General features: G+C 38.4%; 1 protein-coding gene across 7 annotated transcripts in view; it reads left to right on the top strand.

Annotated features, from left to right (window-relative positions):
• LOC139728692 (ephrin type-B receptor 2-like) overlaps positions 1-23,492 on the top strand; it is a 48,186-nt gene extending 24,694 nt beyond the window's left edge. Inside the window, exons 6-14 of one of the 7 annotated variants that reach the window (XM_071639630.1) lie at positions 2,942-3,013; positions 7,331-7,384; positions 12,688-12,752; positions 15,510-15,644; positions 18,407-18,654; positions 19,242-19,445; positions 20,386-20,535; positions 21,442-21,629; positions 22,063-23,492. In XM_071639630.1, the coding sequence (XP_071495731.1) occupies positions 2,942-3,013; positions 7,331-7,384; positions 12,688-12,752; positions 15,510-15,644; positions 18,407-18,654; positions 19,242-19,445; positions 20,386-20,535; positions 21,442-21,629; positions 22,063-22,324 (1,378 nt within the window). In that variant the 3' untranslated portion in view covers positions 22,325-23,492. Of the gene's footprint in view, positions 1-2,941; positions 3,014-7,330; positions 7,385-12,687; positions 12,753-15,485; positions 15,645-18,406; positions 18,655-19,241; positions 19,446-20,385; positions 20,536-21,441; positions 21,630-22,062 lie in introns of all 7 variants that reach the window. The other 6 variants (XM_071639629.1, XM_071639632.1, XM_071639633.1 and 3 more) reach the window with 6 other exon arrangements.
• The last annotated feature ends 208 nt before the right edge of the window (positions 23,493-23,700 follow it).

Raw genomic sequence — 23,700 nt, 5'->3', positions numbered from 1 at the left:
AATTTGATGAGTAGAGTTGTTGTTATGCACCTGCTAATGATGAAAACAATTTAACAACCATTTGCCGTGAGGAAAAAATACAGTACCCCTTTCGCCTTTCGTTTTATTGTGATTGATTAAACTAATAACCATGAGTTTACCGAATGCTGTGTGGATGTAGCTTTATGCGAGCAAAACCTGAAGGAACTTGTTTCTTGGGATAATTTGTAAATGCTGACCCTTTTTTTATGCTGTTGATATATTTTTCTCCACACCGCAAAGCAGCGATGATATTCTAAGGGAGAGCGGATTTTTTGATTGATTGTTATAACTGCTTGGGTGGCATCATCGTTCACCGCTGTTTGTAACGAGTTTTTATTTTTGTTGCCGTAAGCTTGTCCGTGTGTTGATCGGTAGCAGTAGGCAGGGCAATGAGTATGTGACGACGAAGCCCATCGTCATGAATGATGACATCCGCATGAAAGTTTGTCTGCCCATTGCATTTGAGTGGAAAATAAAAAGTGTTGAAGAGCATGCAAATAATAAAGAAATAGAATATATGTCATCAAGGGGGTAGATTTTGATTGGTCAGAGCTCAAAATGGGCGTGATCGACGTGACAGGCTGGTCGGTCACGGGTGGTAAGGAATGTAAAGAATGTCCGCGATTGGAGAAAAACAGGTGTAAGGATCGTGTAGGAAAATAAGGTCCTCATTTGCATCATGTACTAACTGTAATCCCTCCCCCCCGCCCTAGACACATATCCACTCTAACATAACTAAACAATTGTATTTATATATCAGAACTGATCTGTTTTTATTACTTTTTTTTTTTCATAATGTAATACCTTCAGACCCAAAGAGAATTCCATTAGCATATCGCACAGTGGATCATTACACTTAAACTAATCCCATTTTGATAATTATAATTGTTGTCAGTAATAATCCTACCACATAGGGCTGTCTGATAGGGGTTTGAGACGGTACTGTATTTTTTAAAGACATCACCACACGCACAAATACATTTATTCTGTCTTTTTTTAAAGATTTCTGAAAATCGCATCTGTTTGATCATATCTGTGTAAATGGGGGTGGGGTGGGAAAATGACGGGAGTTTTTTTTGCTTTGTTTATTTTTTTTTTTTTTTTGAGGGGGGGGGGGGGGCAAAGTGATACAGCATGGGATTATAACTACCGTGGCCAGTTGCAAAATACAGACAGCTTATATTCAGTCTAACAATCATCAAACCATGCTGATGGTAGCTTTTAACCTCAGAGTGGCAGCAAAAGGATAATGGACAACTGAATCTACATGTGTGCATTTGTCCCCAAGAAAGATTATGATTTTTAAAAGAAGCTTTGATTCTGTGTCAGTTTTTTTCTCTACAGTTTGAATGACAGACATTACTTGTCACAGTTTTAAAAATTTTATTGCACATATTATACTCACAAAACAGCTGTGAACACATTTTTGTGTATTTCCATATTGTGTGGGGACAGATACCTCCTTTCAGTATGGCATGCATGTGATTAAATCTTTATTTTCCTGAGATAGATAGAAGTATGTACCAACAGTTTTGATTTGTATGTTTTTATAAACAAACAGTGAATGGGCCGTCCCTTACGAGCGTGCATGTAACTTTTTGTTGTGTTTTCATTTGTGCTTTGCATGTTTTTTGTTTTGTTTTGTTTTGTTTTTGTTCTGGAATCGTTTTGTGTGATTTGTCAAAGCTGTGGTCAAATGGTAGAAGGATATTTTTTTGCCTGATGCATCTTGATCTGGTGGTTGGATAAAAAGGTGTGTAATAAACTCTGCGTAGACTAGCATTCTCGGGCATAATACACTCTCTTATCTTTCTTCTGTGTGTGTGTATGTCTGTCTGTCTGTGTCTGTGTGAGTCATCACGCTGCTGTGTTTTGAAAGTCTTTATTTAATGCGCCAAGACGTGGTAAACTGGGAAAGCTAGGGGATTGAAATATTGAAATTGAAAGATCAAAAGCTAGACTTTGATAGATTAGGATTTAATTTGACATGATGACAGGACCAGTTTACGTGATATTGGAGGAAGGTTAAATGTCATATACCCTTTTTGTTTTTGACCTCATCAATTTGAAGGGGGTGGGGTGAAGTAGGCTCGTGTAAAATGAATAATTAGAAGATGTTACTGAGGACTATTTAAAGGAATACATAAATAGTTCAGTGAAATAACCCCAAAATCATATATCAGTAAAATATTTTGCACATAAACTGAAGTTTCTATGACTGCTTTGTGAGAAAAAAATGAATGCAAACTTCACCATTAATTTTTCAGTTAGATAGATGTTTAAAAGATGATGCTGTTGGGCTGTGTTTCCGTTTAGCATATTCATGTAAATTAACCTGTTGAGGACGGACTGATTTTGCTGCAACATGCATTTCCCATAGATAGACCCCTGCCCGAGTATACTCGGGACTCGTTCTCAATGGGTTAGGCGAAACTATATTATTCTACACTTTAAAAAGACAGTGTTGTTGAATTGGTGTAAAACAGACTAAACTACTGTAATTCAGTTCAAGCCTTTCCCAAATGTTTCATTTTCAAAATCGATGATGTTTCGGCGAGCTTATTGGGGAGCTTGAGAACTTCTTTTTGAAGTGGATAATCGTTGTTGGAGGAGAAGTGGTATGCTTTATAGTTTGGAATGATCCATTCTTTAGTAAAAAGAATTGGCAGGAAAATGACTTCCATTCTGTTTGACAAGAATGGACATGAGAGGGCGCCAAAAAAGATGTATACGACGGATGATGTTAGAGCGCTAATTTGAGATTACGTGTTGGAGTGCTCTCTTCAAAGTTGTTTGGATGCATGTCATTGGTGATGTATATCTTCTCTCTCTCTCTCTCTCTTTCTCTCTCTTCTGATTTGTCCGTTGGAATGCCTGATTTTTTTGTATCGTCTGTACGTTTCTCTCTCCACCACCCCAGAAAATCCTTGAATGATTTGAGACAGGGGCTGTCAAATTCCCAGGTATCAGGTCCCGACGCCAACAAAGTTAGGTAAATAGACCACCCGTCGGAGAAATATACGTACATGATAATACGAAACAATGCGCAACATATGCCTGTATTTTTCATACTCGTACCCAGACGGTTAGTCAATTATCTCCTTATCTTGGCTAATTCTTCATTACATTCTCAGGTAAAACTTTAGAGGTGACAATGATACTTGATTGGAATCACCCTTTTTCTCCATCTCTCAACTTCTGTTTCATCGAACTCTATCTATCTCTATCTCTATCTCTCTCTCTTACAAGATTTTTCATTTGGGTCGACTTCTGTAATCAAACCGAACATTTTGCGTCTTTTGTCCACATTTCTGCTCTAGTCCTTGTAACAGCTTTTCTACTTTCAGTATACTTCAAATTAATTCTGTCAAGGTTTCAACTCACATTCTGTATGCTTTTGGTTTGTTGAGGAGCATTTGTTGGTGTCAGTAAATTCTTTTGCCCTTCACAGTTTTGAATGCCAGACACAATCAGGGTGCTCACAAGGGGGAGTAAAGAGGATCAGTATTCTTGTTTAATTATCTCTTTTTGTGGTCTTTTCCGGACATTTCTTTGTTTGAGTAGTGTGGCACAAGGGTTATTCTTCTTGCTAGAATAGCCAACACTTATATGGTCTTGGTAGCTAATATGAAATAGCTGTTCTATTGAGCAGTGCTAGAGCTACACCCTACTGGTTGCTTAGTGGAATCAGATCTATACAAGAGTTGACCTTACGAGGAAAGGTACAACTTGTAGTTCTTTCGTGAGCATTGCACACTCCAAACTTGATAAGCTATTTGAACATTGGGGTTCTTGCTTTCATTTCATTCAGGTGTTTTAGTCTTTGTGCAATACAATATAATGTCTTTTTGCATTGTTTAGAATAGAATTCGCCAGTAGCCAAGAGTTTTGAATGGTTTGGAATTTTGGGGATATTTAGCTGGTTTTCATGTGTGTACATATATTGTGTATATTTTCAAATCAAGGCCAGTCATGAAGTTATATGTATAATCATATTGATAGTATAATATCTACATTGTAGATGTTTCCTCCCCCAACTCACCATGCTCCATATATACAACACATATTATATATAGATATGTCACGCTAAAATTTCACGCAACACCGACCATGTAGTATCAAAGATACGAGCGTTACCGAGTGCCCCATGTAGCTCATTCAAATCTCACCAAGTGTCACCGAAAGAAACCGACATGCAACCACCACGTAAGGAGCTCTCAAACAGCGGCTTTCACACGCCCATGTCTGACGCTCTTTTGACAGAAAGAGCGTGTTTTCCTCTTTTTATTCGTTCAACTCTTTCCCGATTGTCCTGTTCCATGCTATTCCCACTCTGTGGTCACCACTTGTGTGTCATTGTTCCTGTATTCTTTTTTTTAAAGTGTATAAAGCGTCTTGCATGTGCCCTTCTTCTTTTTCTTTTTGCTTTGTTTTTTGTCTTGCGTAGACTACCATAGCATGTGTGTAGTAGATTGCTTTTAGCATGTTTTGCATGGTTAGCTGAAATGACAGCATGATTGTATTATTTTCATTATTCATTTTTTTTTTTTTTTTGCATGCAATGCATGACAAGCATGTGCCTGCCAAAAATTGACTGCATTTAACTATTTTTTTTAAACTTTCGTTTTGGCATGTTTTGTTCATTTTTGCAGTGAAAAAAAAAAAGTGTCTTAACACAAAAATGTGGGGATTAATATGTTGTTTTATGTCAGTGGTGGTGGTGATGGCAATGTATGCAGCATAGCAAAGGGAAAAGCTGGTGACTAGACCAATTCTCACATTAAAAGAAAAAAAAATATTAAAAAAAAATGCTTACAGACTTTTCCTTATGGGCAATTCCGCGGTTAGTAACGTTACATTTGAACAAATTTAGATATTTGTTTTTACTACTAAATTACCATTTATTCATTTAAAGCCAAAATTATGTCAAAAACATGTTCATCAGTCCCAGGTTTATGATACAGAAAAGAATGAATACAATCCAATAAATAATAGCATTGCTATGGCAACTTAAAGGGCTGGTTAGTAACGTTACGAAAAAAGGACATGACAAAAAAATCAATGTCTTGTAACAAAAAGTGTGCAAAAATTCAAGTTACTTCAAATAAAGTGTTGCATTAATTTCAATTATTGCATCATGACAAATGTTCACACAATGTTTTTTAGCAGTTCGACCAATAATTTCTTAGCTAGACCCCAAAAAGCATGGTTAGTAACGTTACAGTTAGTAACGTTACATTTGTCCGGAGTAATTCCACAGGTCATTTCACCCTTTTGTAATTGACAAAATGTCACATGACTTCTGGAGTATTTAAATGTATTTATCTTTTACCCTTTAGCAAAACTTTGAGGAAAAAATTTCAAAGGAACCCACCGTAATTTGCATTTAAGTGAATTTCAGCATCCCCAGTCCCACATGTACATTTTAAATGATGGTTTTAGATCTCGCGAAATCAATCAATACGAAAGATAAAATCTACTGAATTTGAAAGACCTTAATGATTGGTGAACATCCATGGCAGTAGTTGATACCTAGATTAAAGAGTAAGATAAAGAGGCACATTTCTTTTATCCATGTCATGTCCACCTAACTGCGGAATTGCCCTTATGCACAAAAAAAAAGAAGAAGGCTTCATTTGTCTATTTCGTCTCTAACACACCATGAAATTTGCGCTTACAATTAATAGATACCTCCTCGTAACTCATCTTTACAAAATTAATTTCACTAATATTGTGAGGACCTTATTATGATAGAATTCTGACTCCCCCCCCCCCCCAAAAAAAAAAAGTAACGAAACGAGAAGAGTTTGAGTCATTTGGGTTACTGCTTTCAAGGGGATGTAGAATGATTCTTACTGTGAATAAGAAGTAGAAGTAAGGTCAAATTGTCAGCAATCGATTTCAGGTGCTTGTACATGGCAAATAAAATGATGACTTTTCTTTTCTTTTTCAGTCTTTTTTTTCCCTTTACTTTAGTTTCATTAGGGCTAAGTACGTTGATATGTTTGACAAGTGTTAAAAGAGGTTTCGCAAGTTACTTAACAAAAATCCAATGTTTGAAATAATGTGTTCATGGGAAAAAAAATGACACTAAGTTACCATCTAAAGAGATTGCAGTGGTGATTTTCCCTTTACCGTTCTGATATTCTGTGTTTAAGCTGAGACGCATTGATAGTGTAAATGCTGTTCCTCCTCTAATATGTTCCAAAATGATGCTTCCTTCCATTTCACTTTTAAAAACAAATTTTGGCACCTCATTTGAATATGCAAATGAGTTAATACTGCACTGCTCTGGTAGTGCAATCTCAATCCCAATCTTTAATTCAAAATCTTAGATGCAGACATTAATGTCAGTTAAGAGGGCTGATAGTCATTTCAGATAGCGTGAAATCTGAAACTGATTTAATTGGTTTAAAATGGCAGAGCATATCATGTACATGTAAAGTTTAATGGGTCTCTCGATCTATTAAGGACAAACGGAATGGTTCATATACAGAGGTGTCACAGTCCCAGGGTGTTCTTACTTCATGGTTTCATCATAAATTGAACGAATGCCAACTCTTTTAGGCTTGTCAAACGTTATCTTTGCCTTCCACGACACCGACTACCATATGTACAGAGTGTGCAGGAATGGTCAATTTAGAAGTAAATTGCCAAGTATATGTGTACAAAGAATATGATGTTCAAATTACCCTGAAATGCATAAATATGTGGGCTTGGTATTTGTGTTTTGTTTTAGTTTTTTTTTTTTTTTTTTGTAATAGGTGACTTTCATCCGTGTAGATAGAACAAGAGCAAACTGTTTGGTTTTTTTTTTTTTCTATTTTGATAGTGGTATAATTTTTGTCCTGACTTTCTTCAACCTGTTTGACGATTGACATTTTTAGCCAATTTTTTTCTTTTTTTTCTGTCTAATTTAGTTCACCAATAATTGTGAATGCAGTGTCGCTACTGCTATGGACACATGTGACATGCACGTAACGTTTAACAGCACCTCCGACAAAATGGCACAACCCATTTTGCACCAAATTTCTTTGATTTTTTTTTTTAGCCTGCACACTGCACCCAGAAATCAAAACTGCTCCAAATGAAAGTTTGAAAAAAAAACAGAAACAAATGCTGTCACTTCAGTGTTATCACCATCATCATCATCACCACCACCGCTATCACAACACGAGTGTGTTTTTTCTCTTTTTTTTTTTGTTCACCATTTCATCCAGAGGGAGTGAGTCCACCCAAAGTACTCGCTGTTGACTGACTTATGATTCCTTGTTTCTTGCCCTTCCACTTATTAACTCTCCTCCCTCAGATGGAAGGCCAAGCAACAATTGTACTATCAGATATCTACTGTTCCACCTCCTAGGTAACAAGAGTTAGCTGTACTCTTTCTTCTTCTTCTTCTTTTTTTTTGTATGCTTAACCGAAAATTGTTATATGATCACATCAAAATGATTTTTGATGCAACCATGAGTTTATTGTGCTTTGCCAGTTGGTGATATTCCTGAAGAAATAAAACTTCAAAAGATAGATAAATATTTAGGATTTCTAAAAAAAAATGGTATCTGAGAAAAGAAAATGCTATCACAATGCGACTTGTTCAGAGATTTCTCAGGCATCAACAGATCTTTTCTCGTGGATTGACGAAATCATTTTAGATGTGATGATACCTGCGTATGGTATGTTTCATACTCTCATATTCGCATGTTTCATTTCTCTGTTCATTTCAGCTTTGCAGCATATTACCGTGTTCTGTGTTCGGTGTCCACACTATACGCTTTGGACATACACATTGCATGCATGCGTATTTGCCTGTGCTGCTACTCGTTGTGTTTCATCTGCGTGTGTGTCCATAATAATTTTGTTTTGGCACCTAACACCACATCCATTTTCACATGCACACACTACTTTCACCCCACACACATACCCTACTCATCAAAGATAATTGGTGTATTACTCTGCCTTGTGTATGCAAGGTTGGTGTCAACACACACACAAACACCAGGCCATGCGGTGTTTGTGTTGGCAATCCCTATGTGTATGATACTGTAAAAGCAAAAAGAAAAGAAAAACGTTCCCTCTGTCACTTTCTGGTAGAGCAGATTACCCCGTAGGTAATCCTTTCTAGGTTCCCCAAAAACTTACCAAGATCTATCATTTGTGTAACCTCCGTTTATTTTCCCAGCAGCCAGCACCTTTAGCTAGCAAACCTGGAGTTTTTTGTTAACTGTTATGTTCTTCACACTTTGAGTAGAGTTTAGACAACCATTTCCATGAATTCATCATTTGCTATCTATGAGAATTCATAATTTGCTAGATATGAGATAGTATAATATCTCACTTTGCTCATATTTCATATTATTTCCTCATCTGCAACACATCAATGATTTTTGTCAGTTACAATGTTTTCATTGAGTACATTTTTTTTTCCATCACAGTTTAGTTTAGTGAAGTCAGTCGGTAATCTGAACAGTCTTTTAAGCCACTCTTTGCTGTAGATACCATCATTATGTTCATTTATCAAACATATGAGCGTATTTTAGTTTTCATTCTCTACCATCGTTTGTAGCATGTTCACATGTTCCGATCAGTCATTTGAGTTTTGTGAAAAGTATTGTGTAGGGTAGTGATATTCCCTTCATAAGTGATGAAAAATTCACTTGACAACACATAGATTTAGTACTGCTAGGCACATACAAGCTCATATTTTTCTCTCCTTGTGTACAGCAGTAAATTAGTCATGCTGTTTGTTGGGAGTGATAATGGTTTGTGATTAAGATTGGCATTTTGGCTAATAGGGATGTGTCGCAGAGGTTGAATTGAAATAAGCATGGGAGTATATGTTTCAAAATTTTAAGAGCATAAACATTTACTATTTCTCGTGGAAAATGTCAGATGTTCAATTGTGAGAATATTTCAAAATGTAGGGAATTATTCTACAATCATTGTGTACATTTCAAAAAAGAGGGAAAAATAGACAACGTCAAATTGGCAAGGCTGTCTGTAACAGTCATGAGAGGGTCTTGATTCGCCCTCGTTCGTGTACGTCAAACTTTGTTTACCGGTGGCTATGAATAGAACGGTATGCGCAAAGACTGCATTAGTGCGATATTGCCAATTTGTTACACGCATCTCCCGCTCTCTATGGGCGGATGACTTTATCCACCCCCGTGCGCAAAGACGCAAGATGCAGCACGCATCAAAGACGACCCGTGGGGATATGCCAACCGCAAATTTGGTGGATATACAATAATCAGCTCAGTTAAAGCAAGGGTTATGGGCTACTTACAGAGGTGCTCAGCAACTCATTTATGGATTTCATCTCCATTGCCATTTTTCTAATGCCAGGTACGTTTGCTTAATCCACCATTACGGGAGAAAAATAAACATTTTGGGCTTTTGCTCACCTTTCTTAACATTCATTGAGAGCCATCTTCTCAGACCATTTTCTCCCTTGCCCCCTTTGCTCTTTTTGGACTGGTATTTTTCTCTCATTTACGCCCACCAATCCTCGCATCATGCCAGTGAACTATCCATCTTTTATCTAGAGAGATATATTGTTGGGAGGAAAAAAAAAGAGCAGGAAAGCTAATGGGGTTGGTATAAATGTATAAATGAGACATTGAAAACCGATTAAAGGGCGTGCACAGGATGTACAACTGCAGCATTTACAAATCCAATATTGCTCACAATTTGGAAAAACAGGAAAAGTGACGTAAGGGTGACTATAGAAACCAGTGTCACAATAGAAGCGAAGTTTTCTTTATGTCCCGTTACTTTTGCTCTCTCTCTCTCTTTCTGAATCGTTTCCATTCAAATCTGCATGCTTGTCCCGAGACCTTTTTTCTCACTTTATAGATTTAAAGTAAGATGCACTCTTGAATTCATTCTTTGTACAATCTTAGAGGTCAGCCACCGATGTGAATTTGTGATTGTTTCAAAAAAATGCCGTTTTCAACTTTGAGAGAGAGAGAGAAAAAAAAGAGAAGACATTTGAGAAATATCCTGTTGATGCAGCACTTGTCAGCTCTTCTTCTTTATGCAGATCTGTTTGCACCACCGTCTTTCGAATATAGAGTAGCTGACTTAGTTCTGTTTGTTTGTGCGTAAATAGTCCCAAAAAGCACACACCGTTTTGTTTAGATTAGAATTTAGAACGATTCTGTTGATGGACAATTATTGCATTCTGTTATGTTGTCCAACACCGTGGAAAGGCTTTGCTTTTTCCGACCAAAAGGTAAAGGAACAAAGATAAATAAATAAATGAATGCAAACATGTTTGTAGGAATAATTTTGCAAGACAGAGTTTGAATACATCATAGAGTTGAAGGTGAGAATGTCAAAGAAGAAACTGTATTGTTTTTGGCTACTATTAGCACTGGTAAGAAGACAGAATTTTCAAAGAAAAAATTCTTTTTTTTAACACACTTTTAATAGCATTCCTTAATCTGGTAATGTTGCTAACATTTCCAATAGAGATACCCTAACTCTGTGCCCCATGGAGAGAACAATTTTCCCCGAGCAATAGTCTTTTCAGGCATGTGGAATGAAATAAAAAAGATTGACAAGTCTATCCCTTATCCTCTTAATCATAATTGTCCATTACGTATATCTTCTTTTACTCATAATAACTCATATTTTCTCTATTTTCTGACCAGGGTATGTGATATCTTTATGAAACTGTATGATACTTACATGAAGTGGTTGAGTAAAAGTATACATGACATGGTTTAACCTTCCAATGAATAAGAATTTGTTATCAATCAATTCTCCTGATTTTTTTGTTATTCTCTTTACTTCAAAACCAGCTGAAATTATAACCTGTTTCTCATGGTTAGAATATTAACTTTGAGAGAAAAATCAATCAGTTTATCATAAATATTGATGATTGTAAATGTTTTGTAACATATGCCAAAGTATTTTTTGCAAATCACTGTTAGACTGCTTAACTCAGTATATTTACTAATGCAAAATATTCATATTAAGAACAATAACAGTGTATTTTGTAGTGCAACTTGCAGATTAGGAATATTAAACAAATGTTATTTGCAGAGCTACATGCAAGGGTCCCATCCCTCCCCCCCCCCCCAATTGTCTAGGTATGTTGTTTCACAACATATAGATCAACAGTTTAAGCAGCTTATAATAGTTTATGAGGAAACATCTTATTTACACAGCAGTGATTCGAATATCAAACCTGTCCGAGTAAAGTAACAGATATGAGATTCAGTTAACTCCCATTGAGAAAAAAAGACAAGCTGATGTTAATGCAATTTTAAAGATGATATACTCCAGGGGTGCAGATTACTGTCTTTTTTTTAATGTCAAAAAGGAAAGGCAACAGCAAAATCAATAAATCATTGTATTCTAGGAATCTATTCAAGGAATCCATGTAGGATGTAATATATTGTTACATTGTGTCCAATATGAAGAGAGTTGAAATATCTATTCAAAATATAAAAAATAAATTAAAAAAGAAAGAAATTGTGTATTCTAATATTTTGTGAACAAAGCGATATGGAATGCATGGCGCACAATGCCACTGCTATTTCAAACTACTGTATTTTTCTCAATGCTTGCCAAAATTTTTCTTACATTTTTGCAGATCTTTTTCTATGATGAAAGTGATAAATCTCCTTGAAAGATGAAAAAAAAAGAAGAAAAATCTTCTTAAGGTCAATGAAATAAGAGAGAATATTTGCAAGGAGTGGGTTTTTTTCCCACATGCACTGAGAATCCACTTTTCGGTAGAAGCCCAACTTCCAATTCCTCCTTTAATTTATTCGAGCCCCTCTTCTCCCGCTAGTTGGCAGAGTAATATGCCGGAGTGAGAGGGTAGCAAAAGAGCACCGTCTGCTCCATGTACCGGGGCCTTAACAGCATCATCAGCATTTATGCAGCCTTACCGTCGTCATTTACCATCGACGACATAGGCCATTTCCCAGAATCCCCCATCCCTTAAAAGCCCCCTAAATGGGCATTACACTTCGAGGCTTCTTCTCTTCTTCCCCGAGACAGCTCGTGTGGCCATTTAGCGGGAACGCAGAAGGATGAGGGGGGGGGGGGGGGAGAGAGAATATATAAACGACAAAGAAGAATGCACCGCATACTTTCCATCTCGCATATAATCAGCCTGCTTCTAGTCGGCAGAGGGACGAAATATTATGAAAAGAAGCGTCGAGCATAAGTAATGTGGGAGATTTCTGATATAAGTGTCTTAAAGGTAGATAATACTTGATAGGATCCTGTAGGTGTCATTTGCATCTTCTTGTAATGGTATCTTTTAATCAACTTCTCTCAGCATATTTTATCTGCATCTGTATGTTTATATCCCATACTTTCGTGTAAAGCCTGCGCAAAGTGACTATCTTATCTGATTATTCTGCTTTGTAAATAGTGTAGAACCCATATCTGGGGGTATCATAAACCTCTACTGTCAATATATTGATATGCCAATTTATAACTGTTCTCTCGACTCATCTATTTCTGCAATATAACATAGATAATATTTTTGCAAAATATTATATATTTGCTCTAATAGAGAATGGTCTATCTTGTTACATTCTTGCTGATACCAAATGCCTTGTGTTCTTCATGGTTGAATTCTGCTGCTGTAATGAGTGGTGACATCTGAAACTCACTGAACTCTTTGGATCCCTCTCTCCGCAGGAAAAAGGAAGTCCCTCCAGCCGAAAACGGTCATCTAATCTACGCCAACGGTACAAATGGAGAAGGTACTTTTGACATTCCACAGATGTTTCATTTTATTGTTTTCATATGATGCAAACACAGTGATATGCTTGTTGACATACTAATATGGCAAACTACTCATGGATATGTCTACATTTGGTTTATTGATATCGTGAGACATTTTCAAGATACTTTCACATTTTGTTAGGTAACTTTTGTCATACTATGCTCACTGGCTACAAAATTGATTTGATCAACCAGTGCCAGAAGCTATTGTGGTAAAAGAAATCTCTGTTTGTTATTGCCAAGAGCAACCAGTGTGTTGTTCTTCTTGGGTTTGCAAATGATTCTGCATTCAGATTTGCATGTGTAGCAAAGAAAGAAAATTGGTAGCAAGATAATGTGATGGCAAAAAGAATGGGCAGTTCACATTTTCCTTGAAGTGGATTAGCTAGATTAGAAAGGCACTACATGCATGCTGTATGAATACAGAATATGGATTCAAGATTTAAACTTATAATGTAGTTCGTTTTGAAAACCTCGTTAATAATGTTTCGAAAAAAAAGTCATGTTTGAAAAGTTGTTTGGCTGCCTTTGTGATTGTGTGATGGTTTGCAGTGCAGCATTTCGTATTACACCATGGTTTGTGGGCTGTGTCCCTAAAGGGGATGCTAGTGTGACGTGAGGTATTTGCTTTGTAGTGCTGTCTTATAAACCTCCTTGCAAGAGACTGTAATGCTATCAGCACCTTAGGCAGCTTGATTGTATCTTTTAGTGACATTTTTTAGATAGTCATCCTGAAGGGGTTAAATTTGAAGAAAGAAACATTTGTAATTTGTTGGTAGTCATGTCCACATGCATCCATACATGTATATCCAAATATCTTCTCCATCTTGACATAACATTAGAGTACCAGTGTTTTGCAAACATTAGTATCCAACTCATTGATTCCTCATCCCAGTCAATTAACTTATAGAATCCCCCACATCATGAGCAATAAGAAGATTTTATAATAGGTTTGTGTCTTCTTCTCACATTACTGTCATGTCTGACAAGATGGCTCACTTAGCCAGCTGGAATATAATGGATTCTAATGTATACACTATTAAACCAGTCGTACTGCGATATTACCCAGTGCATTGCTCACTAGAAAATCTACAGAAGGCTTCTGGCTGTAAGATCCTCAAAACAAATTAACACTTTGATTTTACGTCATTGTGGGCAAACAAAATTACAAAAGAGACAAATTTTTGGCCTGCCCAGATAGACCCGAGTGCCTCTCCGGGAAAACATCATGTAAACTCTATTTATAGTCCTCAGTTTATTTCTCAAACTATATGTTTTTTCTTCTCGCTTCAAACCATCACAAAATTCAGCAGCGTCGCTGCAATTTTCCTACAGTCATTTGGGAGATTATATGGGCAGAGGAACTATGGGATTATGGCAAGAAGAACAGAATGGTTTAAAATCCCACCCAGGGAAACCAAAGTCATTACTTTTCTCATAGATTTGAAATGTTTTGTGCTGTAGCCTTTCATTGATTGATTTCCCAGTTGCGCATTTTGTATGTTTTGTAAAGTGCTACTAACACCTGAAACACCCCTTTAATCTTCAGTGTAAACAAATAACAGAAAAGAAAGAACATTAAAAGAAACTGTCAAAATGTTGATGTAGTGTTTGAACTGATTGAAAAAAAGAAAGAAAGAGAAGGGTGCTTACAAATCCAGACCAAAAATTAAGTTAGGAGTTGGTGTTTTTATGTGTGCAAGTTTAGAGCATTGTGCAACTAACACTGCCACTGAAAGAGGATATGGAGAGTTTGTTCGCAAAAACCAATAAGTCCATATTTGCCAAATGGAGATATTTGCGATTAAAGGCCAAGAAAAATAAAGAGAATAATAAAAAAAATTTGCTTCTTATGACCATAACTTCAAAAATGTACTTTTATATGTAGTGACCAATATATCATTTAAAGGGTATTATTTTGTACTTTATGACAGAGACCATATTTCAAAATCTTCAAAAATGGACTTATCAGTTTTTGCGAACAAACTCTTCATATACAGTATTATTATGATGGCTTGTGTTTTGCTTGTACATGCCTTAAAGATAGTGATGCATCTGTCCCAAACTAACAAAAGCGAGAGAAGATTGCTTGCAGTGTATGACTAACAAATTAATATGTTTCTCTTGTCTCTCTACCACCTCTCTCTCTTTCTCTTTTATCTATATCTCCATCTACCAACTCTTTCTCTCTCTCTCTTTTATCTATATCTCCATCTACCAACTCTCTCTCTCTCTCTCTGTTTTATCTATATCTCCATCTACCAACTTTCTCTCTCTCTTTTATCTATATCTCCATCTACCAACTCTTTCTCTCTCTCCCTTTTATCTCTGTCTGTAATATATCTATTATCTCTTTCACTTTTTATCTGTCTATCTATATATCTATCTATCTATCTATCTATTCATATCTATCTATTGATCTATATGTCATTCTTTCTACCTGTCTTATCTATATCTTTCTCGCACTATGTGTGTCTATCTATCTATCTCTCTATCCGTCCATACATCTATCTACCTATCTATCTATTTTGCCACCTCTGCATCGATTTGCCGTCTTGTGCCGTGTTGCCATTCATTCATCGCACTTGCCTCCTGTCACCGTGGTTACTGCCATCCTCTCCATGGCGCCCAAACACCATCTCTGACCTCATCTCAAAAATGACCACCATCGCCCGAAATGACCTTAAAAAAAAACAAAAACACAAAATCAGCAATCACATTTGGTCACTCCACAGTCATCCTACCACACATCAAGAAGGTGAAGACGTACGTCGACCCCTTCACCTACGAGGACCCCAATCAGGCGGTCAAGGATTTCGCCACGGAAATCGACGCCAGCCAGATACGCATCCTGGATGTCATCGGTGGAGGTAAGGAAGCTGGCTTCAGCACATGATATCTGCCTAAACTCCCTTCCTCAATCACTTTCTCTCTATTTAAAGTTGGTGAACAGATTTGCAGCTTCTCTGATGGCTAGGATGGTCAGTAGAGTACTACTTGTTCTGTTCTCTTTTCACTGATATTTTTGGGATACTGTATTAAAGTGGAGTTAAGAATGAAGTCAAGAACATCTGTTACAGTTGCTGTACTTATCAGCTAAAGTTTTTTGCAAGCATGTCTATCTAATCTCTATGGCCTATTTCACATCTGTAAAAGTCATTTCTGTAGCAACGATGTGCCTCGGTTCACTGTTGACTTTGGCATCTACGCCATTCAAAAGATTTGTCAATATCGCCATCACAAGATGTGTCATCATAGGCATTAGGTATTCATGGCACAGTTAAAACTCCCAGCGGTGCAAATAACTCATATTGATATATTTCCAATATTTTTCAGCTCAGAATGAATTGACAGCCCGGGGATAGAGAGCACAAAATATATCGCAAGTCGTTATTATGAGCGTGTTCGTCTAAACTCATCTTTATTTAATTTGTGGTGTCTATTATTCATAGTCCTGTGCATGAAGATGGGGGGCTTCGTTGTTTTTTCTCCTTGTTTTTTCTTTAACCCCCACGTCGGGGGTGATAAGTTATGGACGGGCGAGGTGTCATGACTCATCCAAAGGAATGTGACTTAGATTGCGGGGCAAATTGAGTTTTAGGACACGGGAGCTATGGCTGGGACAAGGGTATGAAAATTAATTTCGAAACAAGTCGGTATTGATTTTGTATCCTCCGTGCGCCGAGAGTTGATGCCTCGGTTCAAGGTGAGAGTGTGTCAGGTTCGTTGCAAGCAGGGAGTAAAAAGGCAAAAAGCAGATTTTGGTTGCTTCTGTTCTTATCTCCTACCCTCCACCTCCCCCCCCCCCCCCCCCTCCCCCAGTTGAAGTGAAGCACAAAACTTTCAGAGCTATGTACTGGCCACATTGGGTTTTTAGTAGTGGAGAAACAGTTCTCTTGAAGAAGAATTTGTCTTTATTCTTGGTAGGTGTGTGTGTGTGTGTGTGTGTGTGTGTGTGTGTGTGTAGGTGGGCGGGTATTGGTTGATAAATAATATGGTTCCATTATTTATTACTGTATAATTTTGCTGCATAATTCATTTGGATGATTATTAAGATTAATGCTAGAAGAATTGAATTATCACTGTTAAATTTAAGCAATTTTTTTGAGAGCATAGGGGAAGTGACTGTATGTAAATTGATAATTGTTCATGAAAATGTAATTTTTGTTATGTCATTATGTACAGCAATAGCAAATTTGCTATTATGATCACAAATGTATATTTTCGTCATTTCAATTGTAGCAGATGAAAATTGTTATTTTTTTTTCTATTACTTTGAATGGAACAGAATAAACATTGTTGAAAAACAAAAAAAAGTGTGTGTGTGTGTGTGTGTGTGTGTGTAGATGGATAAGGAGAGAGAGAGAGAAAGAGAGAGACAGGACTTAAATCCTTTTCTTATGTAATCCTGCTGACATCCCCATAAACTTTGTACTGATGTCTCCAGGCAACAGTTGGCAGTGGGTTAGTGGGGGTGAAAGTGCACAGGAGATGGGTGGGACTTATAAATGGGCGTGGTCGGAAGAGGGCTTCTGGGCTGGGGGAAGATCTACACCGGAGGCTTTTGTTTCAAGAAGGTCGTAACTCACAATCATGACAGGCGAGGGCACAATTTATGAGGTGTCATGACAGATGATATTTTAGGATTAATGGTGCCCAGGGGATATTCCATCCAACGTGTAAAATAAGAAGTATTAATTGATGCAGCTTGGAGATCATAGGGAGATCATATTCACAGACAAATGCACAGAACTACAAGAATATATGAATATTATCATATATTCATACTGACTAATCTATAGAGATTTTTCTTATCTTCAAGATACAGTGTGATGTCATGTGGCATTTTACCTATTTTTTCTTTTTTTATTTGCCCAAAAAGTACTTCTTTATTCTGTGCAAGGATTGATTCATGGCTATATTATAAAAGGCCATGGTATGCTTTGATTTTTTTTATCCAAAAAACAAAACAAAACAAAACAAAACACTGTACCCTATGTGTATCCAGTGAATCGATAATGCTTGTTGGAAGATGATATGTAGTAAGCATATTGTACTGTTAAAGATTACCGTTAGTCGATAATACAATTCTGTAGGTTTTTTACTCTTTTGTCATGTAGAAATCATGTGAGGGTACCCATTACAATGTATTTTTCTAGTTTTTGTGTGGCATTATTGAAGGTATTTTTGTGCTGGTTGTAAATCCCAGTATCAGCCATAGAAAGTCTTATGATCTATATTGATCTCCCAATCACATACTGGAAATAGCTGTGGGGTGTTTTTTTTTTATATCACATTTTGTCTTTTGTCAAAATGTCAAAGTGTCCTCCTGTATTGTTCCATGTTCTTGTTTTTGCTCATTTTTCTTGCATTTTTAACAGATGTGGAAGTGAAATTATACATGAGAAATTGGAAATGAGGAAATTTTATTTCTGTATTGTTTCAATGTTTTTCAGGATGTTCTTACATTCGTTCATTTTTTGCATATGTAACAGATACTGAAATGAAATAGAGTGAAAAATGGAATGATAATGTAATTAAATTTTAAAAAAAGGAATGAAAAAATGAAATGTAATGGATTGGAATGAAATAGAATGTGTAATCAGTCTTGTGCATTCCCTGTTTCTTGTAGGTGAGTTTGGCGATGTCTGCAGCGGGCTCATGCTTCTACCAGACAAGACGACCATCAAGGTGGCGGTGAAGACCCTCAAAACGGGCGCCACGGACAAGGACCGGTCGGACTTCCTCTCCGAGGCCTCCATCATGGGCCAGTTTGACCACCCGAACGTGATCAAGCTCATCGGCGTGGTGACGCGGACGCGGCCGGCCATGATCGTCACCGAGTTCATGGAGAACGGCTCGCTAGACAAATACTTGAAGGTGCGTGGAGGGGGGTGGCAATCGGTCCGTGCCTTTCAAACTTGTGAATATCTTTGACTGAGTCTGTAGAGCATATTTCAATAAAAATCACTACCTTTGCTGAATAAGAAGTTCCACAATTACTGATGAGTAAACTGAGCAAGCATTATCACTCTTTCCTCTGCAAATGAAGAAGGAGCACCATTTCTATGTCATGATGCATTCCATTTTCAGATATGTGTGTACAGTATTTATTTAAGGCATTTTCAAGGAGGAATAGGTATACTGATGAAATCATTCCATGAAGACTTCAGAACTAACATGCTTCTCTTTTAAGGACTAAAATCTGCCAAACGTAAAAAAAAAAAATACAGATGCTGCAAGGTTTGATTTGTCAGGATATACATATAGCTGATGCTTTGATAGTAATATTCTACTCAGTCAGCCACAACCTAAAGCAAATTGCCAGCATAAACCTTCTTGATGAAAAAATTAATGGATAATATCAACAAGTCATTACGAGAGGAGAAAAATTATTCAAATATTCATTGACAAGCCTAGTTTAATGCCAGCATCCTGTTTTGTTGTCGTTGTTGCCATGCCAACAGGATAATGACGGCCGCTTTACCGTCACCCAGCTATTGGGCATGATGCGGGGCATTGCGTGTGGGATGCGGTTTCTCTCCGAGATGAATTTCGTGCATCGCGACCTCGCCGCTCGCAACATCCTGGTTAACGAACATCTTATGTGCAAAGTGGCCGACTTTGGACTGTCGAGGCGCAAGGAGCTAGACGGAGCCTATGAAACAAGGGTAGGTTATGGGGGGATGCGCCATGAGTAATCCGGTCTTACAGGTGCCTGGGGTAGCCTTTTTCGGTGTTGAACATTACTATTACCATGGCTATGACCCAAGCATTTGCAAGTACCTGGTACTCATTTTTACACTTCGGTCAAGAGATATGCACTGATGAAACGATTCGTCCAGGCGATGTTAACTCCATGCTGGAGTCAAATTCAGAATCTCTTATATTATAAAGGGGAAGTTTCTCTAATGTAGATTCAGTAACTCATATATCATAGAAGAATGATACAAACAATGTAAGCTACCATTGTGACATTGTAATTGTTGTGCAATTTCTATGTAGAGAGGACAGCAAATGGAATTAATCAAGACATTACAAAGAATCGGTTTTTAGAAGGGGATGTACAGTGTACCATTTTTATCAAAACTTTTACCATGGGCTTCATCAATCTATCTGCATTTGCTGAATCCTTAAAATATGTGTGGGGGAACCACCCTGTTGAAAGAGGCTTAGGTTTTATCTGCTGCACCAAGATGTGGCCACTTTATACTGCAATGGGATTAATGCAATACCCCACTCTTCAGAAATCTGGTCCGTCTTTCCAGCAACCAGTTTGTATATATCTATGAGAGTTGAAGACGGGCTTCCATTTAGACCAACATCTAAGGTTTTCCTCTCTCATCATACTGATGCTGGTGTTGCCTTGCTGGTGTAGTTTTTGTTTATTCATTTGTTTGTTTGTACTTATTTCCCAACTTTACAAGGTACATGTATGTCTAACTTATGGAAGAACCTACTAAAGCAAAATATCAACAGCCACTTTTAGGGTCTGTGATCATTGATGAGGCATTATATAAATGTTCTGTTCAACTGAGGGCTATACTTCTAACCAGCCTTGTCCGTAGCTGACCCTATATTGTTATTCTCGCCCTCTTCTCGTCTGGACAGGGGGGTAAAATCCCTATTAGGTGGACAGCTCCTGAAGCGATCGGATATAAGAAGTTTACGTCAGCCAGCGACGTGTGGAGCTACGGCGTTGTGATGTGGGAAATCATGTCCTACGGAGAGAGACCCTACTGGAACTGGCCCAACCAAGATGTGAGTAGCGACGGAACCAGGAGAGAAGTGTTGCCATGGCAGAGATGATGGTGGTGATGATGATGATGTTGATGGTGATGGTGATGGTGGTGATGATTGTGATGGTGGTGGTGGTGGTGGTGGTGGTGGTGGTGGTGGTGATGGTGATGGTGATGGTGATGGTGATGGTGATGGTGATGGTGATGGTGATGGTGATGGTGATGGTGATGGTGATGGTGATGGTGATGGTGATGGTGATGGTGATGGTGATGGTGATGGTGATGGTGATGGTGATGGTGATGGTGATGGTGATGGTGGTGGTGGTGGTGGTGGTGGTGGTGGTGGTGGTGGTGATGGTGATGGTGATGGTGATGGTGATGGTGATGGTGATGGTGATGGTGATGGTGGTGGTGGTGGTGGTGGTGGTGGTGGTGGTGGTGATGGTGATGGTGATGATGATGATGATGATGATGATGATGATGATGATGATTGTGGAAGTGGTGATGGTGATGATGGTATAGTAGTGATAATGATGATGAAGATGTTTCTAATGATGGTGATGGTGATGGTGATGGTGATGGTGATGGTGATGGTGGTGGTGATGGTGATGGTGGTGATGGTGATGGTGATGGTGATGGTGATTAGATGGTGATGGTGATTATGATGATGTTGATGATGATGATTTGATTTTGATGATGATGGTGATGGTGGTGGTGGTGGTGATTCATCTTTCTATGAAGTCCTTTGTTATTACAAACTATGAAGCTTCTGTCAAGTGGATATTGTTAATGATTGTTCTTTTTATGAATTGGATAAAGAGGGTCATTCATGTTGTACCGAAAAAAAAAAAATTGTGAAAAACTTTGCATATAACTAAACTTTAAACTCACCTGCGTCTGTGTGTATCATGCGTGACTGCCTCCACAGGTGATCAAGGCAGTGGAGAAGGGTTACCGTCTGCCACCCCCGATGGAGTGTCCTGAGGCCATCCATCAACTGATGCTGGACTGCTGGCAGAGAGACCGCAACCACCGGCCGACCTTTACCACCATCGTCTCCACCCTGGAACGCCTGATCAGGAACCCCAACGCTCTCCGGCCCCTGGCCAAGAATGGGTGCGTAGTAACTGTAGCATAGCCTAGGGAGCAATGCATAGACCATATATGCCAACTGATACTAATCTAGAGCTTTATGTCTTACTGTGTTTTTCTTTTTACCATGAATACTGTAAAAGCTGTTAATTTTCATGAATCACTGTTGGGCCATGAATTTAACAACACACAAAAATATATCGCCACCTCATCTCAATCGCTTTGAATTAAGGAACAGGCATTGGTGTACTTACGATAGCTTGGTGTCAAATTATGCTCCTGTAGACTGAATAAAGTTGAGGATATATCACTGTCCAGTAAAAGCTCTCCATCTCTTTTTTTTCTTTTGCACCATATTGGAGAGAAGACATTTTGTGTGTGTGAGGTCATAGAAAATGAAACTAAAACTTCTCATTCTCCTCGACTTTTTTTGTTTTATTCATCATCCCCTATTCAGAAGTCCCCTTGGTTTGAGCTCAAGCCTCAACGATCTCAGCCGCTTCAACTCCGTGTCCGACTGGCTCGACAGCCTCAAGATGGGCCGCTACAAGGACTCGTTCAGCCAGGCCGGCTACGTGCGGCTGGAGGACATTGCCCGACTATCACAGAGTGACCTGCCCCGGCTGGGCGTCACCCTGGCGGGACACCAGAAAAAAATCATGAAGGGGATCCATTCTATACGAGCCCAACTCGAACAGGCTGCCGAGACACTTGTCTAGCCCCGCGCTGGCGGAGACCTCTCGCGGTTCCTCTTCGATCTCTTCTTTTTTTTTTCGTTTCGTTTCCGTTCTGGAGCATACATCTGTAAAATTGTATATTTATATGAATATATATCTTCGATGTGCGTTGCGGTCAGTCGGTCAGCGGACTGCACGGAACATGGTATTCACGTAAAGGGCTAGGAATGCGGCAGCATCCCGCTAGGAAAGGAACGCCAAAGATCAGAGATATCTGTGATTTGTTGTCGAGTACTAGGGATGCGCCTCCGAGATGGCTCTGGGATGGACGCATTTGTCCTCTCCTGTGGACTCCCGAAGCTTGTGCGACACCTGTTGCTGCGAAGGTGGGAGGCGGAACCTCAGATGGATGGAACACTTTCGTCGTGTCAGACAGAAACTACGAGGCACAGATTATTACGATGAGACACGCTTTTTTGGCTCTCAACACTCTCTGGAGAAGAGATTAATCAGAGATGCGTCTTTTTTTTTCTTTTAATCAATTGGTCTGCCATCCAGACTTTAATCCAAATTGCTGTTTGAGTGAATGAGAATGACAGGGATGATACATTCTTGTTGCCCATGTCACACTCTATAATATCGAGAACAAGCTGAAGAAAAATTGCCAAAAACTGAATGTGAATGAGGTGTAGTGTTCTTTCAACTGAATTCACATTTGAGCTGTTTAAGTGAAACCTAAAGATGCTTCTGCGCACTTAGGCTCGAGTGTGCTCGTCACTTTCAATAATAAGCAAATCTCCACTTCAATACGAGGAGTCTATTTTGGAATATAGTAGCGTATCAGTAGGATCTTATTAAGAGATGTTCTATTCTTAGAAGAAGAAATTCAGACCTATTTATCCCATCCGCCGGAGAAATCTATTTGGATGTAAAACCGATTGATCTCAAAGAGACAGAAAAAAACAAAAGAGAGACACGCGAGGCGTTATCGAAAAGAGCATGCATATTTTTCCAGAACGAGAAGAATTTCGTCACGGAGCGTGTGTGTGAAGGGGGTTGGTAGGGTAGGCAGCAGCTGACAAGACGAACATTTTTGGATTCCAGAATAATGTCTGTACTCCTCTTACAATCAGCAGGGTCACAGCCATTTTGCTTGGTTTCAATTGATACTGCCAGTGAAAACTTTTCTCAAGGAAGAGAAGGTTAAAAAAAAAAATGAGAGGGGAAAAGAGGGAATATGAAATGAGGATGGGCTATGGAAGATAAAAAATCCTCCAGAAATGAAAATAAGTCCAGCTCGTCCAAATTTGCCCCCATTTGACCTTCCCTCCCATCCACAGCCTCCATTGAGACGAAATTCACTTGACGACACTGCCATGTCATATATGGTCTAAAGTTGCATAAGGTCGTAAGTACAG

The sequence above is a fragment of the Diadema antillarum genome, unplaced genomic scaffold, assembly GCF_040938485.1.
Source record: "Diadema antillarum isolate AM-2024a unplaced genomic scaffold, OU_Dant_1.0 seq00000191_RagTag, whole genome shotgun sequence".
Taxonomy (NCBI): Eukaryota; Metazoa; Echinodermata; class Echinoidea; order Diadematoida; family Diadematidae; genus Diadema; species Diadema antillarum.
The sequence above is the reverse complement of the archived record's forward strand: the minus strand, read 5'-3'. Positions and strand labels throughout refer to the sequence as shown.